Source organism: Glycine soja, chromosome 7 (assembly GCF_004193775.1).
Source record: "Glycine soja cultivar W05 chromosome 7, ASM419377v2, whole genome shotgun sequence".
Taxonomy (NCBI): Eukaryota; Viridiplantae; Streptophyta; class Magnoliopsida; order Fabales; family Fabaceae; genus Glycine; species Glycine soja.
Genome location: NC_041008.1, coordinates 41,982,138 through 41,999,561, shown reverse-complemented (window position 1 = coordinate 41,999,561; position 17,424 = coordinate 41,982,138). Strand labels below are relative to the sequence as shown.

Genomic DNA, 17,424 nt, shown 5'->3' with positions numbered 1-17,424 from the left:
ACCAACTCGAGGAGGGACCCAGCCAGAGGGAACGAGTTGGTGTCGAGGGAGACAATGCTGGCGTGGTTGAGGAAGCATGTGACGCCGAAGAAGGAGGAGCAGGGATTTGTTGCGGTGAGGTTCCATTTTGAGAAGAAAGTTTCAAGGGTCACACGTATGTGAGAGTGCTTTGTGGAAAGAAGGGCTTTGAGGTTCAGTGTGTTTCATTTTTTCTTCAAGAGACAAGGATGGGAAAAGAAGTAGAAGTTGACACTTCCGTGAATTATTTTTGCTCTTGGTGCGAAAGGTGTAAGGTGAAAAAAAAAAAAGCAAATTAGAGAGAGAATCAATCATCAATGATCAAATTATCATCAATTACTACTTATTAAAAGAAGGTTGTTGGGACACGTGTCACTTTTTGCTCCTCTTAACTTTTTCTATTTTGACCCAACGGTACTCACCCCTCATTTTTTCTGCATCTTCAATAACCCCTCAAATTTCACAACCCTCTCACGCACTCTTTCTCTTCAGTTCACTCTCTTGTTTGTCCCTCGAGCCTTTCATTCGGTTTTGGAAAAGGATGAAGAGTCACTTCCTCTCTCAAATCACTTGAAGAGAAGATGATGGGCATGTTACAAAAAAATACTCATTTTTTACTTTCTTCCTTATTCTTTACTCATCCGTCCCTCTATTTCTTTTCATTCTCCATTACTCTCTTCTTTTCTCTCACTTCTCATCATTCTTTGCTTTACTTTCCTCTGGGTACTCATCCTCTCGAGACACCGGTGGTGGATATTGGCCCGAACACGACTATTGCATCATAGGAGCCTTTGTTACAAGTAAGGTTTTTAGGTTTTATGTTCCCATACTTTTGTTTTTAAAAATTTTCCAAATTTGGAGATATACCCATCATTATCTGTTTCATTTTCGTTTTGGACGTGACTTTGCTTGCAAATGATACACCTTCTGCTCTCTGATTCATTTACATTTTAGATCACATGTAAGGTTTTTAGGTTTTATGTTCCCCTATTTTGATTTTTGAAATTTTTCTGAATTTTAAGATATATTTGACATTCTTTACCCCATACATATATGTACTAATAATAAAATGAATAAAAAAATCATAATTAATTAAAGTTTTTAAAACACATTTAAATAAAAGCATTTCGAAAGGGTAAAAGACTCAAATTCATTTTTTTAACATCATAATAAAACTTGTCCAAATAAATATAATAAAATCATCTCGACTTAAAACAAGGTCGTCCAAGACTTCATGCAATTAATATAGAAACCTATACTCCAATGTTACATCCTATCAGAGCATTGTGTTCTCGTGTCCTCTAGCATGAGGTTTTCCATAACCATCCACCTAACAATCTATTTCCACAAACACAAAGTTCGAGATCATCACAAGATCCAAATACAAATAGCACACGGGGAGTGAGTCATCACATTCCTAGTTAATAGAGAGAAATGAGACAACATACATATACATATCATATAAATGAGATACAACTTACATAAACATTACTCAAGTCATTTCACCACTTTGTCACGTAACATCACATCACAACACATCTCATTCATTTTCACATCATTCACGTACTCAATGATCAAAATACAATATCACTAAATCAATCAATATCGATCAATACGCAAGCGTTATGCAACAGATACACTAAGACTCAATCCTATATGCAATTTGGTACCATGTCAGTGAAAAACCTCATCGAGCACCTAGGAGTACATGACAAGACAAATCACACACTAGTAAGTCAGACCATCTCACTAGGTAAAATCATAGGGAGACCAGTCAGGGTCACCCTGTTTTGCGAGAATGCTTCAACCATGTGAGATCGACACAGACTTAAAGGAGCAGTCAAACCAGGTGTATTTACCCCCAAGGCCTACACTCCGAAGAGTATGTTAGGGTCTCTCCCTCTTGATTCAGGTCCAACCTAGAAAATATTTTAGTATGCAAACTCTATGAACTATACAAAATACACAACTCCTCAATTGTTCTCAAAATAATTTTATCTCATCGCGCTTGTGATTAAACTCGTCGGGTCCCCATAGTGGTTCCCATCATAATACTCGTCGTACATTAACTCGTTGTCCTTAAAGGGTCTTATAGTCGTGTGATTGTACGATTCATAGCTCACAACTCAATGCACACAACATCTCAATGCACATATATATTACAAGTCAATACATACTCAATTTATCACATACACTTGGTCTCAATTACAATGGTATAATCCCAAAGTAGTATGTTATCACACCTCATGAATCATATACACTTTACCTATGAACTGTGCAATACACATAATTACTCAATTATTTTCAAAATCATTTTAACTCGTCGCGCCTCAAAGTGATTCAACTCGTCGGGTTTTCACCGTGGATCCCATCACAATACTCGTTGCGCAAAAACTCGTCGCCCTTAAAGGGTTTTACAATTGTGTGATTGCACAGTTCATAGGTCACAACTCAATACATACAACATCTCAATACACATGTATCTCACCATTCATTACAGGTTCAATTTGTCACTTACTCACAATTTGAATCACCATTTCATAATCTCAATATAACAATTTATACAAAAACTTTTCTCACAACATGGAGAGTAAAACCCCTCAAACAAGTTCACACAATCATATTATAATCAATGAATCAAAATCATAGGTCAAAAACACAAAAACACCATGAGCACTCAATTTTATAAACCAATTCGCATCAAAACACCAATTGGTCCATCAAACACAATAATATCATATTTATAATCGTAAAGGAAAATTATAATTCAATAAACACCCCAAAATAAACCCCAACTTAATCCTCTAAGGATCCACACGCATGTTCATTCTAACCCCCAATTGCAATAACTCATCCCTTACCTCTAAGCGGACTCACGTGTGTAGTTCAGCAATGATGGAGGCATCTCTAGTAGTTCCGTAAGATTCCTTAAGTTTTTCTTTTGTTAGGGTTTCCAAGCATCAGAGAAAAGGAGAAGAGATTATAGCCTCCATTTTACTGTCAATCTGCGAGGGAAGTTTCGCTGTTTGTGGAAACTATTCCGCAAATCCCAACGGTGGAAATGTGAGGATACGAAATCCAAAGGTGGTGTTTAAATTTCACAACAATCCAACAGTTAACGAGTCCAGGATTGTAGTTTTATTGGGACAGGTTTTGGGTCTTTACGGGAAAAGTGAAAGCTGCTATGCGAAGGACATTTTTCTCACCTCCAACATTTCTTCCCAAATTCCAACGGTGAGAATGTTTAGAAATGAGTTTCGAATTTGATGCTCAAATTTCACAATGGTCCAACGGTTAACAAGTCTAAGATAGTCGTTTTACTGAAACAGATTTGAGTGTATACGAGAAAAAGAGAGGGTTTTGAGAGGAGGAGAAGGAAAAACGAATTTGAGAGGAAGAGAAAGCGTAGAGATGTATCGTCAGTCTGAAAACTCACCTAATATGTTTATATTTATAGCTAGGGTACTCTCAGCCTATTATTTATTATATTTTTCTTTATTTTTATTATTTTATAAATAAGAACTCTATTTTATTTCCTATCAAATGAATAAATAAAATATCTTTTTTATTTTCTTTCAAACCATTATTTTAATTAATAAAGTTATTTCTCCTTATTTATTTAATTATAAAAACCTCATCATTTTTTCTAAAACTATTTATTTTTAAAGAAATAAAATCCTTGAGTTTATTTTATGAAAAATGGGGTGTTATAATTCCAACCCCCTTAAAAAAAGTTTTGTCCTCAAAACTTTGCCGAAAGACCGAGAAGAGAGAGATTACATATCTGGTTCTCAATACCAAGCTATGTGCCTTGTTGAAGCTCCTTTCAGTGACTTCGACCACGAGACTCCTCTGCACTTAGCGACGAAATCTGGCGATCCTCGTTAGCTTAATAATGGTATTTCATAAGTTAAGCTTTCTCACGAGAGTGACATCTCAACAATAATAGAATGTGAATGACATACTATTTGGAGTTGGGTAATATCATAGGAAACACTGATGACAATCTGAAACGAACAAGCAGATACAAAGAAACACGATTAACCACATGGCCGACTTTTTTTTTCAAACATGAGACGATTAAAAGAAAAGGTATATGTTTCGAGACTTCAACGTTTAACCAATCCTAGTCCATACGTGACTCTCGAGAATACATGATTTACCTACCCTTGGATCTAGCTTTTTTTTTCCTCAACTTGATCTTCCTCACTTTCGTAACTTGTTCAAACTTAAGGTAATCTTGACACATCTATACTCACACCACTATATAAATTTGCACGTAAGGTTGAGGGTCCGACTGCTGTTTACGATGTCTAACTCTCTAACTAGGACACTGGTCACACCAAAGGTTTCTTACTCAACCTCCAACTACTATGCTAGCTCTAACAATTGCAAATAAACTCACGACAAGATTCTTAAGAATTCTACCCATCTATTCTACCTCAAATTTAACTCATAAGATTCTCACGACATATCAGACTAACGGTAATCCCTCTAAAACGTGAAAGCGAATACCATGGCCACCAACTTTAGATCATGTGTATGATAAATCCTTTCATGAGTCTTAAGTTGTCGATAAAACATGGGCTACAATCACTCCTCTAAACTTAAAACTTACTTTGAATATTTTACTACTCCAACAAGGACCTACTCGGCTAAGGTAGCACTCAACAATTTACGGTGGTCGACTTCTCTATGAACTTAGGGTTTACTCCTTACAAGGATCTCACCAGAAAGCTTAAACTTACTTGAGTAATCTCTAACAAGGGTTAAGGTTAACTCAAGGAATCCTAGAACAACTTCCTGGTTCGACTACTAGTTAAGGGCGTCTCATCTTAATCTTAGGTTTCCTCTCATCTCAAAACAACTTCTGCCCAAGAAGGATTTATAGTTATCACTCACCTAGACATAGCATACTATAAGGGTCATCCTCATCTAACTAAAATGCATAGCAAAACTCTTACACTAAATGTGATTCCCAAAGGTCTATAACAACCTTAAGATACACCCCATAATCCAACTTAACTGGAAACACACTAAGCACTAATCATCGAAACCACTACAAGAGCTAACTTAGGGTGGAAGATCCTATCATGCATTCCACGAACACACAAGGGCATCAATCTTGTCAAGGCATGACCAGGTTCACATAGAGGCCATGACAAGTACTAAGGTAGTCATCAGAGCATCCTCAAACTTTTCCCAGATTAAGGTAAAGAGAACTAAGATTTATCTCGCTAATCATACAACTATCATCACTAATCCTTTAGGTCACCTACCTTACGCAAGAACACTCACTCTCAAATCCTTCCATGCTTAGCAATTAACACCCTACTAACTACCTTACACTCTTCTTAAGGTTTCACACTAAACCTCTTAACTATTCTTCATAACTTTTCCAACTACTCTATATTCTTAATCAACTCTATATCAGACATCTCCCAGGAACTACGGTTACAAGTTTCTATGGGTACTACACCTAAAAATTCTCATTCTTGCACTTAGGTGGTAACTAAGCACATCCTCAAGGAACACAGGTACATGACTTACTAAGTTTGACTTTTGTCTAGAGGTAACAAGGATCATGCCTACTCAAGTATTTCCTCTCGAAACACCTTAACGTGATTGGCAAGGGCGAAGTCTCTCTCTATTCATAATAGAAGTAACAACATGACAGGTTATCAAGTAGTTTAACAAGACATGATTGGAAGATGAGCATCCCATAACAAGATGAACACTCAATTGATTAGGAGACAATAATTTTAAATCAAGAAGAATCGCTCATTTAGAATCAACAACAAATGTTCCAAATGAATTCTATAAATGAAAAGATAACCACAATGTACACCCATATTGAGACGTCAACAATCGCTTGATTGCGACAGAAACATTAGTAATAAAAAAACTATTTGAAATAGGCTCATAACACAAAGAATGAGTTATACTCGGGCTTACAAGTGTAATCGAGTTACTTGACTTCAGCACGTAACACAAGGAAATAGGTTGTACCAGAACCGGAAGGTGTGATCAAAATAGTATTCCTTATGAAATATATCTTGATACATGTCATCAAACTATAAGGCATTAACATCGCTACAAACAAGGAAATCACAAACAATCATAATATCTATGCAATTAAGGCAGAACACTATATTACAAGCATACATAGAATTATAAGGTTCCTATAACAAGTATATAACATACATATAAGAAGTAAGAATTAAATATTCAATAAGGATGTATTAAGAAATCACAAACTTCAACCACTACATTCATGACTACACACAAAAAAGGAAATTAAGTAGTCATGCACCTACGCATTAAGAGAGACACACTTATCCAAGGCATATATACAATTCAAAAGGTTTTCACAACACTAATCCACACATCAAGAGAGAAATAAGCTTATTAACAACATACACGCAGGAAGATAAGGGCTCATTAAGGCAATATCAATCAATATCAAGACTACCTGCATCACCTAACGGCTTGGCATAATGTCCAATCGCACTTCACAAATTATAAAGATGGTCAGTCTCATAACTCATGACTCTACGGTGGATATATGGTATAACACATTAAGGATGCAACACACATCACAAGAATCATTCAGTCTCATTTAATCATGCAAAGGAAAATACAGTTAATAATTCAAGCATGCTTAACAAAGCATTCATAAGTAATCACACAAAGCGCACACCAGAATATGGTAAGCACATAACACTGGCCGCAAGTTTCAACCAGGCTCCGATACCACTAAATGTGATACCCTTTACCCCACACATATATGTACTAATAATAAAAGGAATTAAAAAAATTAGAATTAATATTTTTTTTAAAACACATTTAAATAAAAGCATTTCAAAAAGGTAAAAGGCTCACATTCACTTTTCTAACATCATAATAAAACTTGTCCAAATAAAAATAATAAAATCATCTCGGCTCAAAATAAGGTCGTCCAAGACTTCACGCAATTAATATAGAAACCTATACCCCAATATCACATCCTATTAGAGCATTGTGTTCCCGCATCCTTTAGCATAAGGTTCTCCATAACCATCCACCTAACAATTTGCTCCCACAAACATAAAGTTCAAGATCATCACAGGATCTAAACACAAATAACACACGGGGAGTGAGTCATCACATTCCTAGCTAATAGAGAAAAATGAGATAACATAGATATACATATCATATAAATGAGATACAACTTACTTAAACATTGCTCACGTCATTCCACCACTTTGTCGCGTAGCATCACATCACAATACGTCACATTCATTTTCACATCATTCACATACTCAAGGATCAAAACACAATATCACTAAATCAATCAAATTTATTAGGTGTATGCTCTCTACCAGAGGTAAACTGAATGCATTGGTAGTGCAATCAGTTTAAGGGAGGAATTTGTTGGGTTGTTTAGAATTTGTTTTGATGTTTATTCAGTTAATAACAATCCCTATTATTTGGGATTAGGTAGTTACACATTTGTCCATTTCCTAGTCATGATACCACGTTCCAGGTTGTGTACAAAGTGGGCAGTTTATTTTTCTTTTGTGTTTGTTAACTGTTGTTGTAAGGTTTTTCTTGTTAAGTGCTGTTGTAAGGCTTATATAAGCCAAGACTTTGTTATCAATGTACAGTGTGGTTTTTCCCGTGTTTTGTGAGTTACAGTTTGTTTGTTCAAAGCCTAACAGGACGACCTGGATATTGTCTATTTTGAGTCAGTATCCGATCGTAGTAGTTGTCGTTACCATTATACTGAGTTTGTAAACTCCCCCAGAGATCGTAATGATCATGAAGGGAGAAACCGTTATGAGACATTTTTAATACCACAATAAATGGATAATTAAAGACGGGATAACGTTTACTAAAAGGGAGAGGAACCTCATCAATAAGAACCCCTCCGAGCTAGAAAGACAAATTAGGGTTAGGGTATCAGTTGAATTCTTTTGAACTAAGTCTCTAAATTTTAAGTGAGACTTAATTACAAGAACAGGAATAAAAAAAAATGCAATAGCAATATAGTTTAGAACTTGTAGAATCAACTCTAAAAGCTTTTTATTTTTTTCGGCAATGATAATTATTAGTTTGTTAATATTTTATTTCATCTCTAAAAGTTATGTATTTAAAATATTAATTACCTTGGACGAAAAATGGGAGGTTGTCTATCATCCAAGCCAAAGGCAGTAGATAATGGCTCTGCTTCCGACAGCACCAATTGTTTCATGCTGTATACAATAAAGCTAGGGGGTGAGAATAGTAAATTGGAGATAAGAATAGCAGCTCCCCCTGTTACTTTTTTCACTATTCTTTTCCCCTTGCTATATAATTCTTTCTTCTATATCAGTCCTACAAATATAACTTTTAATTGTATTAAACATTCTTTTAAAATTATATTTTTAAAATATTGTTCAATACATTTTAGAGTTAAAATATTGAAAAGATTCATACTTTTTAAAATTAAAATTCCAAAAATAGTAAATGTTTCTAAAATTATTTTTTTAGAAATGAAGTAAAAAAGATATTACAATTAAGAAAAAAGAGTGGCGTAATGTCGTAAACCAGTGATTGAACTGTACAATATTTAGATCTATGTTATGTCCGGCCTGCAAGGTTGCTTTGGACCAAAGTTAAAACAAAAGTAAACTGAAACGTTGCTTCGTGCATACTTTTACAGTTTATACCGTCTAACTATAAAGTGAAAAGAAATGTTTTTCTGATAAATTATTTAAACTAATTAGTGCTTGAAATTAATAGGCAATAGTATAAACACTCTCAAGTCTCAGCAAAACAGTGAATTTCCATTTTTATTCTTGTATAATGTTGTTGCATTAGTTTTTAAATTAAGAAAATACTATTAAATCACTAATAGTGCAATTCGAAATTGTACTTTCAGATGCTTATTTGATTTATTTTTTTTACTTATTTTACAGACTAATATAACAATTTATACACTTTTAGAGACTAAAATAATGATTTATGGTTTATGGCTATACAATTTCACGGACCAACAGTGATTAATGATTTACTGAATTTCAAATAATCTTTTAACATGACTTTTAAAAAAGTGATTATGAAACTTACCAAATCTTATAATCTTCTGCCTATTATTTATTTATAATGATTGCCATTCCCACTACCTAATTAATGTATTCATTGAATTTGTGTAAAAGATTATCACTGCTACGCCCCAAAAGCACTTTTCCTCTCTCTGACTTTTGCTACAACTACTACCACTACAAGGTATTTTCATCAACAAACCTCTCTTTTCCTCTCTTGCTTTTAGGTATGCAATTGGCTTGATGGGAATTCGTGCATGTTAAAATTGTGAGTTTTCATGAAAAGTATCTGCTTTCTGTTTATGTTCTTTATTTTGTCTAGCCAAGAATTTTCTTACATGCGATTAGGAAATTTATTGAGCAAAAGATAATTGTCAGTACTACTGTATATGCTTATCTTGCGAATTCTGAATCCATTTAAGTATGTTACTATGTAGCATGATACATGAACTAAATTGATTTTCTTGATGAACTGAGTTTTGTTTTGCTCCATTCTTTACTTTGAAAATTTGGTACTGTTTGTGATTGGTTCTTAAAATATATTCTGCTTAGCATATATAGTTGCAATGGCTCGATTTTCATTGGATGAGATATCAGACACTGGTGCCTTTGTGAGATCTGCTTCCACATTCAGAAATTGGATTTCGAGGGACCTGAATTCGCAATTTCCACCAGAATCAGGGAGGTATCATCTCTATGTATCATATGCTTGTCCTTGGGCTTCCAGGTGCCTTGCTTACTTGAATATTAAAGGACTTAACAAAGCTATCAGTTTCTCGGTTAGTTAGTAGCCTTCATGCTGAATATTTTTCAAGTAGAATAAGTGATTAGTTCCTCGCGCAATTTCATATCGGGTGTGTTTAATGATCAGGCCGTCAAGCCCATCTTTGAAAGAACAAATGAATCTGATGACTATAAGGGGTGGGTTTTTCCTGAATCAGAAACTGAGGTGCCTGGAGCTGAACCTGATATGTTGAATGGAGCAAAGACTATTAGGGAACTTTATGAAATTGCAAGTGCAAACTACACCGGAAAGTACACTGTTCCAGTATGAAGATGCATTAGTTTCTTTCTTGGTTTTTGTTATCTGCTTTGCAGGGCTGATGTTTATTGACAACTGATGGCTTTTGATATGCACAGGTTCTGTGGGATAAGAAACTCAAGACAATTGTTAACAACGAGAGCTCAGAGATAATCCGCATGTTTAATACTGAATTCAACAGTATTGCAGAAAACCCCACCTTGGACTTGTATCCCACTGATTTAAAACCCCAAATTGATGATACCAACGAGTGGATATACACTAGTATAAATAATGGTGTTTATAAATGTGGGTTTGCAAAGAAGCAAGAACCATACAATGAGGTTAGTAGCTATTTTTAACCCTTTCTAGCAACAGTTGGTACTTCAAGCCACATTTGTTTAAAAACTACTGTACTCAGATGATTGCAACTGTTTACTTGGTCCTTCATTTCTCCAGGCTGCAAGACAATTGTATGGGGCTTTGGACAAATGTGAGGATATACTAAGCAAGCAACGCTATATATGTGGCAACACACTCACTGAAGCAGACATTCGTTTGTTTGTCACTCTCATTAGATTTGATGAGGTAAAGTGTGTGTGTTATAGGGCATTTATTGTTGACATTTGGGAATATCTTATGTACTTTACTGTTACTTGTATTATGCAAACCATTGTTGGTACAACACAAGAACAAAAACAGAGAAACACACTAGAGAAAGGAAATAAATTTTGAATCAAGAGACTTACCTTTATTCACTCCGTTTCTATAGAGCTGAAACATGTAAAAAAAAAGGAAAATATCTTGCTAGATGCAAGCCATATCTGACAGATTCCTTATAACAAATAAAGTACTTCCTCAAGATGACTAACAGATTTTAAATATCAAGCAACAACAAAATAAAATATTTCCTAAAGATTTGGTCCAAGGACCAATTGTTCAGCAATCTTTTTGTAGCAACCCTAAGGCATATTTCCAACACTGTCTTTGTTGCCTTAGTAGTTTCAGAGGCCTAACTTGTTTCTTAAGGTTTAAATATAGCTTTTGGTAGAGCCTTGGTTAAAATATCAAGTACTTGATCCTTGGTCTTGCAATAAAGGAGTTTAATTTCCCAACCTTTTGTTCTTCTCTTAAATGATACAATTTGATATTTAAATGCTTGGTCTTGCTATGAAAAACAGGATCATTTGATATTGCAATTGCAACTTGATTATCTACATAAATATGTGTTGGCTCATTTTGCTACATTTGTATATCTGCTAGTATTTTTCTGATCCAAATAGCTTGTGTAACATCCCATTTTTCATAAGCTAATTTAAAAAGAATTATTATTTATAAATAAATAAAGTTTTAGAAAAATGATGAGATTTTATAAATAAATAAATAAGGAGATATAATTATTAATTAAAATAATAATTTGAGAGAAAATAAAAAGGGTATTTTATTTATTTGTTTGATAGAAAATAAAATAGAGTCTGTTTTTATAAAATAATAAACAAATAAATACAGTAAACCTAGCTATAAATAGCGTTAGATCAGTTTTCACACTAATGGTGCCTCTTCTTTCCCTCATTTTCGTTTTTCCCTCCTCCTCTTAAAACCCTCTCTTTTTCTCACAGACCACCAAACCTGTCTCAGAAAAACAACGATCTTGAACTCATTAACCGTCGGATTATCGTGAAATTTAAGAACCAAGTTCGCAACCCAATTCCGAGAATTCTTACCGTTGGGAATTTTGATATCATGTTTAAGCTGAGAGAAATACCTTTTGCATTGTATCCTTTTTCCTTTCCCGCAGAAACCCAAAACGGTCTCAGTAAAACTATGATCCTGATTTCGTTAATCGTTGAATTTTCATGAAATTTTGATATTTGGTTCATGATTCAGTTCCGCACACCTTCACCATTGGGAATTGCAAGATAATATTCAAGGAGAGGGAAAAAGGAATCGCACGAAGACAGTACAAGTGGAGGCTTCAATCCCTTTTTTGTTTCTCTGACGTTTGAGAATTCTATTTGAGCAGTCAGAGAAAAAAATTGGAGGAATCTCAGGGAATCGTTAGAAATGTTGTTATCGTTGTCTAAAGACACGTGAGCCCGCTTAGAGGTAAGGGATGAATTATTCACAATTGAGGATTAGTGAGAACATGAGTAGGGATCCTTAGAGTATCAATTGGAATGAGTTTTGGGGTGTTTCCGTCATTTTTTATTCTATCCTTATAATTATAATTGTGAATTACATATGTTTGACAAACCAATTGTTGTGAAATTGAGATGCTATTGTGTTGAGTGTGAATCCTATAAATGGAGCATTTTTCTAATTAGTATGAATTGATGAAATAAAGTAAGGAGAAATTTAGAGTGAGATATTGATTTTGTATTTTCTCTTTTTTCATGTTTTTTAGGTTTTTTTTATATATTTTTTTTTATATAGTTTAAAATTAATATCATAATTGAAATTGACCAAAGTGTTCATATAATTATTTAGAATTTGTGCATTGAAAGCTTACTTTAAAATTCGTGATCCAATATGATGTATGCTAGTTTATATATATATAATTAGTTATATATTTATTTATATTAATATTTTATGTAAATAATATTGTAGAGTTGTTATAGTATGATTCCAAAACTTATTAAGTGTTGGAGTTTGAGAATATTATGGTTAGATTTGATGAACATGTGTATGTTGTACCTTATGAATATCATTAGAAATGTTATGAGATGTTAAATTGTGGGTATGATATTTGGTTGTGAATAAGTGGATCTGTTTAACACTTAATGTTACAATAATGGTATTGTGAGCTGTGAATTATACAATAACCTGATCAGTGTTTATGCACAGTGTTTAAGAGAAAGTGTAAATTCCTAGTTAGGAACCAGTGCTAAATTGTAGCGCAATGTGTTAAACGTGTTTGAAACATGAGTGTGAGGTCGTTGTATTGTGTAATTCATGAGCAATGTTTATAAATGAAATATGTGATGAATTGTGAAATAACATGTTGCTTTGAGATTATTATATTGTTATTGAGATTGAGTATAAGTGTAAAGTTGAACATGTGTTAATTCGTGAGATACGTGTAAACATGTGATGGTGGATTGTGACACTATGAGATGTGAAATTGTGAATGAGTTTTGGTTGTGGATGAGTGTGTAGTTAACACTTGATGTGACATTACTTATGTTATAAGCTATGAATTGTACAATAACTCGACCAGTGTTATCTTGAGAAAAGCGTTAATGCGCAGTGTTAAAGAGAAAATGTAGGTTCCTAATTAGGAACCAGTGTTAAAAAGAAAGTGTAAGTTTCCTATTTAGGAACCAGTGTTAAATCGTAGCTTGTGAGTATTGTATAATTCATGAGCAGTGTCTGCATGCAAAATTATTTTAGGGGTTGGACCTGAATCAGGAGGGAGAGGTCCTGACGGACTCTTCGGAGTGTAGGCCTTGGAGTCACCGGGTTTGAGTGTTCCTTTAAGCCTATGTTGATCCCATATGGTTGGAGCATTCTCGCAAAACATCGTGACCCTGACTGGTCTCCCTATGATCTTACTTAGTGAGAATGACCTGACAAACTCATTGTGTGGTGTGTCTTGTTATGTACTCATAAGCGCCCCAGGGTGGTTTTTCACTGACATGATACCACATTGCATATAGGATTAAGTCTTAGCATAACTGTTGCATACACTTGCTAATTGTTTATTATGAAATTGATGTGTTATTATGTCTTGATCGGAGTGTGTGACTCTTGTGTAAGGTGATTGATGATTGAAAGGTAAATTTTGAATTACAAAGTGGTGGAATTATGTGAGTTATATTTAAGTAAGTTTTATTTTATTTATATGATATGTATATCTAGTTGTCTTGCTTCTCTATTAGTTAGGAATGTGATAACTCACTCCCTGTGTATTGTTTGTGTTTGGATCCTATGATGATTTTGAACTTTGTGTTCGGGGGAGCAGATGGCTAGGTGAAGTGCTTTAAGGAACCTTGTGCTAAAGGACGTCAGGACACAATGCTCTAATAGGATGTGACAGTGGGACATAAGTTTTTATATTAATTGCATGATGTTAGTCTATTTTATTTTATCTCACTGATTTAACAAAATATTTTTATAAATTTTGACGGCCTTATTTTGAGCCGAATATGTTTTAATAAGTTTTAATTGATAATAGTGAAGTGAATGTGAACCTTTTACCCGTGTGAATTTGGTTGCCGATATTTTTATATATTTTATTTATTTATATATATGTCGGGGTAGAGGGTGTCATAGCTTGATTTACTATATCCTTTGCTGCTACATATATTTTGCCTTTTTATTAAGTCTGTCTCATTTAACCTATGTCACAATAGTAAAGCAAACAATAAAAAAAAAATTGGATTCTTCAATTCTGGTTTGTAACCAAACCCAAACCAGGCTTCAATTGGAGTTTCTTTTTTCTAGCAAAACTCCGGTTGAATATCTATTCAACAAAAAAACTATAGTTGCAACATACAATATTTCTTTGGCAGCTCCTTCTCATGCAACATACATCTTGACATCTCCATAATACTGACTCTTTCTCTAGCTTACACCATTCTGTTGCAGGGTATAAGGTGTTTGAGTTGTTGTTCAATACCAGGTTCTTCACAAAATTTGTCAAAAGTGTCACCAGTCACCTGTATATTCTATCCCATTATCTGACCTTATTGTGCACAACCTACAACCACTTTGATTCTCGACCAATGTATTTAAAGATGATGTTCTCTGAGGTCCTACAAAATTTTGTGTACTAGTGGCCAGCTTGTGTATTATTCTGCATGCTGCTTGGGAGAATGGTCTTCTTGTTTTCCATATTGACTAGTCGCACAATCAACGAGCTTGTCTTCCACCAATGACACACCTTTCACCAAATTATGTTTTTGCATATGCAGAAGTCCAACATGATGGAAATGCCCAAGCCTTTTGTGTCATAATTATGCTTTGCTTACTGTGATTGAAAGTACTTTTTGTTCTTCATTAGATTTAGAGTTTACCATTTGCATCTTTAATTAAGCACAATTGCAATTTATTTTCAAATATAACATAAATCCTTTTTCAATCAGTTGTCCATCACTAAGCAGGTTTTGGTCAATGTCAAGCTCACAAAAGCATCAGAAATATATTTCCAACATGTTAAGCTTTCTACAGCCACACCCTTGATTTAAATAAATTCACCATTTCAAGCTCTTTAAACTTTAAAGAGCTTTTGGTCGTTGGTCATGTAGTTTGTGTTGCCACTGCCAATCAGCCATGAATCACCTGAGCTATTACATGTGGTGAAGCTTTTGCAAGTTGTGACTTGCAAATTTGTGTCCAAGCTTACCACATTTTCTGCACTCAACATTAGGCCTCCACCTACACTTTTTTGTAGGTGATTCCTCTGTTTGTAGTATGCACATGGTGAATGTATCCCATCCCTGTTTTTGTTTTTGTTAGCCTTGTTACTATTCTTCTCATTGTTCTTCTTCCTTCCTCCTGAAACTTTTGTCTGTGCTTGGAGAGGACCCTCTTTAGATTGTTCTTTTCACATCTATCTCCTTTGTTCTCGTGTCTGTAATGCATTTAATAGTTCTACCAAGGTAATCTTTGAAAGATCCAAAGTATTTTCTAAGGAAGTGATTGTCGCTTCAAATCTTTCAAGAACAGATTCAGAGCATCACATTGAGTAAAAGCCTCCCTTTAGAACTCAATTAAATCAAATCATAGGTAGACCTAAGTTAGTGATTACAGAGCTAGAGTCTCAGTATTTTAAGACTATCTTGTAAAAAGATGGAGTTTGTCCTGTCAAATTTCATTTCTATCTTAAAATTAAAAACTCATTTTTCTATCCTGGGCCTGGAGTTTTACCAAGTTGTGCCCCAGAGTTCTAAGAAATGTAAATTTCTAATATTTTCCATGTCAATGCAATCCAGAGATGTCTTTCAATTGTAAACAGAAAAGGAAGAAATTGAATTTTCCATAGTTCAAATAGTCAGTTTTCCCTGTCATGTTTTTGGTGTAGTATTTCACTCTTAATGAGACCAATGAAAATAAATCATCTCATTCATTGTTTTATATTGGCTATGGCTGGTTCAAATATGTAAACTTCTCAAATTTCTTTTTTATTCTTATTTTAAACTTTTCAAGATGCCACAATGATAAAGCATTACCTTCACAAAGTTTTTCCTTCTCCTTGTCATTGCTTTTGTACTTTTTGAATGAATATGGTTCCTCAACATTGTGATGGTGTTGGAGGAATAGAATATACAAGTATTAGGGCAATTCTCTCATTGCATGACTGATGGTCTTATTTTTAATTTGCCTTCTGATGTCATGTACTCTTTAGCTTTCCTATTTTTGGACTCATTTTGCAATATATCCATCCCAATGTTGTTACTGTTGAGTAATTGATCTTTGCTATAATTGTAGGTTTATGCAGTTCACTTCAAGTGCAACAAAAAACTGTTGCGCGAATACCCGAATCTTTTCAATTACACTAAAGACATTTTCCAAATTCCTGGCATTAGTAGCACAGTGAACATGGAACATATAAAGTTGCATTACTATGAAAGTCATCCTTCTATCAATCCATTTGGGATCATTCCCGTAGGGCCAAATATTGATTATTCTGCTCCTCATGACAGAGAAAGGTTTTCTGCATAGGTGGTTTATAGCATATTTGTATAATGAGGAGTGCTAGCAACACACTCCTCCTAACACACACCCTATCATTGCTTGAAATTTATTGAAAATTACAAAATCATGAGAGAGGGACATTAAAGATGATGTAGGACCCACTATCTTTTGTAATTTCCAAGAAGAGAATGTGTTCAAAAGAGTGTATTGTTGGCATTTCTGTTGTATAATTGTAAGAGATTTATGAGAAATTTTCTGTATCTTCTAAGTGAATTGTTTTGTTGAATAATTGCAGAAACAATAGTGCTTTGTTGAAAAACATATTTTCAAAATAAACTGGGACAGGTTTGTGTATCTGTGTCTACTGTCTATACTTTTAATGTTGGAATTTTTTTTGTGATTTAGCTTCTTTGATTCCTTTGTTAAAACTGGTTGAATTGTAGCTAGACATATCCTACAGTACATGATATTATATTGTTTTAAATGGATAAGAAAGATCACATATATTTGGTGTTGGGCTTTGAGCTCAACAAGTTAGCATGTTGGATCTCGTGTTGGCCCTGATTGTCTGGGTCTAATAGAGAATGATAAAAGTGAGAAAAGGTACGGGAAAGTAATGAAAACTTTAGGAGATTCATCTGAAAAGAATGTTATATTGTCAAATTAAATGTTTCTTTTTGATTA

At 34.2% G+C, this 17,424-nt stretch overlaps 1 protein-coding gene across 7 annotated transcripts; it reads left to right on the top strand.

Annotated features, from left to right (window-relative positions):
• The first annotated feature begins 525 nt into the window (after nt 1–525).
• LOC114419795 (glutathionyl-hydroquinone reductase YqjG-like) lies at nt 526–17,094 on the top strand. Of its 7 annotated transcripts, none has more exons than XM_028385581.1 (7): nt 526–818; nt 9,198–9,267; nt 9,636–9,862; nt 9,955–10,131; nt 10,224–10,448; nt 10,564–10,692; nt 16,534–17,094. In XM_028385581.1, the coding sequence occupies exons 3-7, from the start codon at nt 9,650–9,652 to the stop codon at nt 16,765–16,767; spliced, it is 978 nt and encodes a 325-aa protein (XP_028241382.1). In that variant the 5' UTR covers nt 526–818; nt 9,198–9,267; nt 9,636–9,649; the 3' UTR covers nt 16,768–17,094. The 7 variants fall into 7 exon arrangements, 6 of the variants coding, with proteins under 6 accessions (XP_028241382.1, XP_028241380.1, XP_028241383.1 ...); XM_028385579.1 differs by having other exon boundaries at nt 527–818; nt 9,645–9,862; XR_003668300.1 differs by lacking the exon at nt 526–818 and adding an exon at nt 11,992–12,210 and having other exon boundaries at nt 9,222–9,351; nt 16,534–16,669.
• The last annotated feature ends 330 nt before the right edge of the window (nt 17,095–17,424 follow it).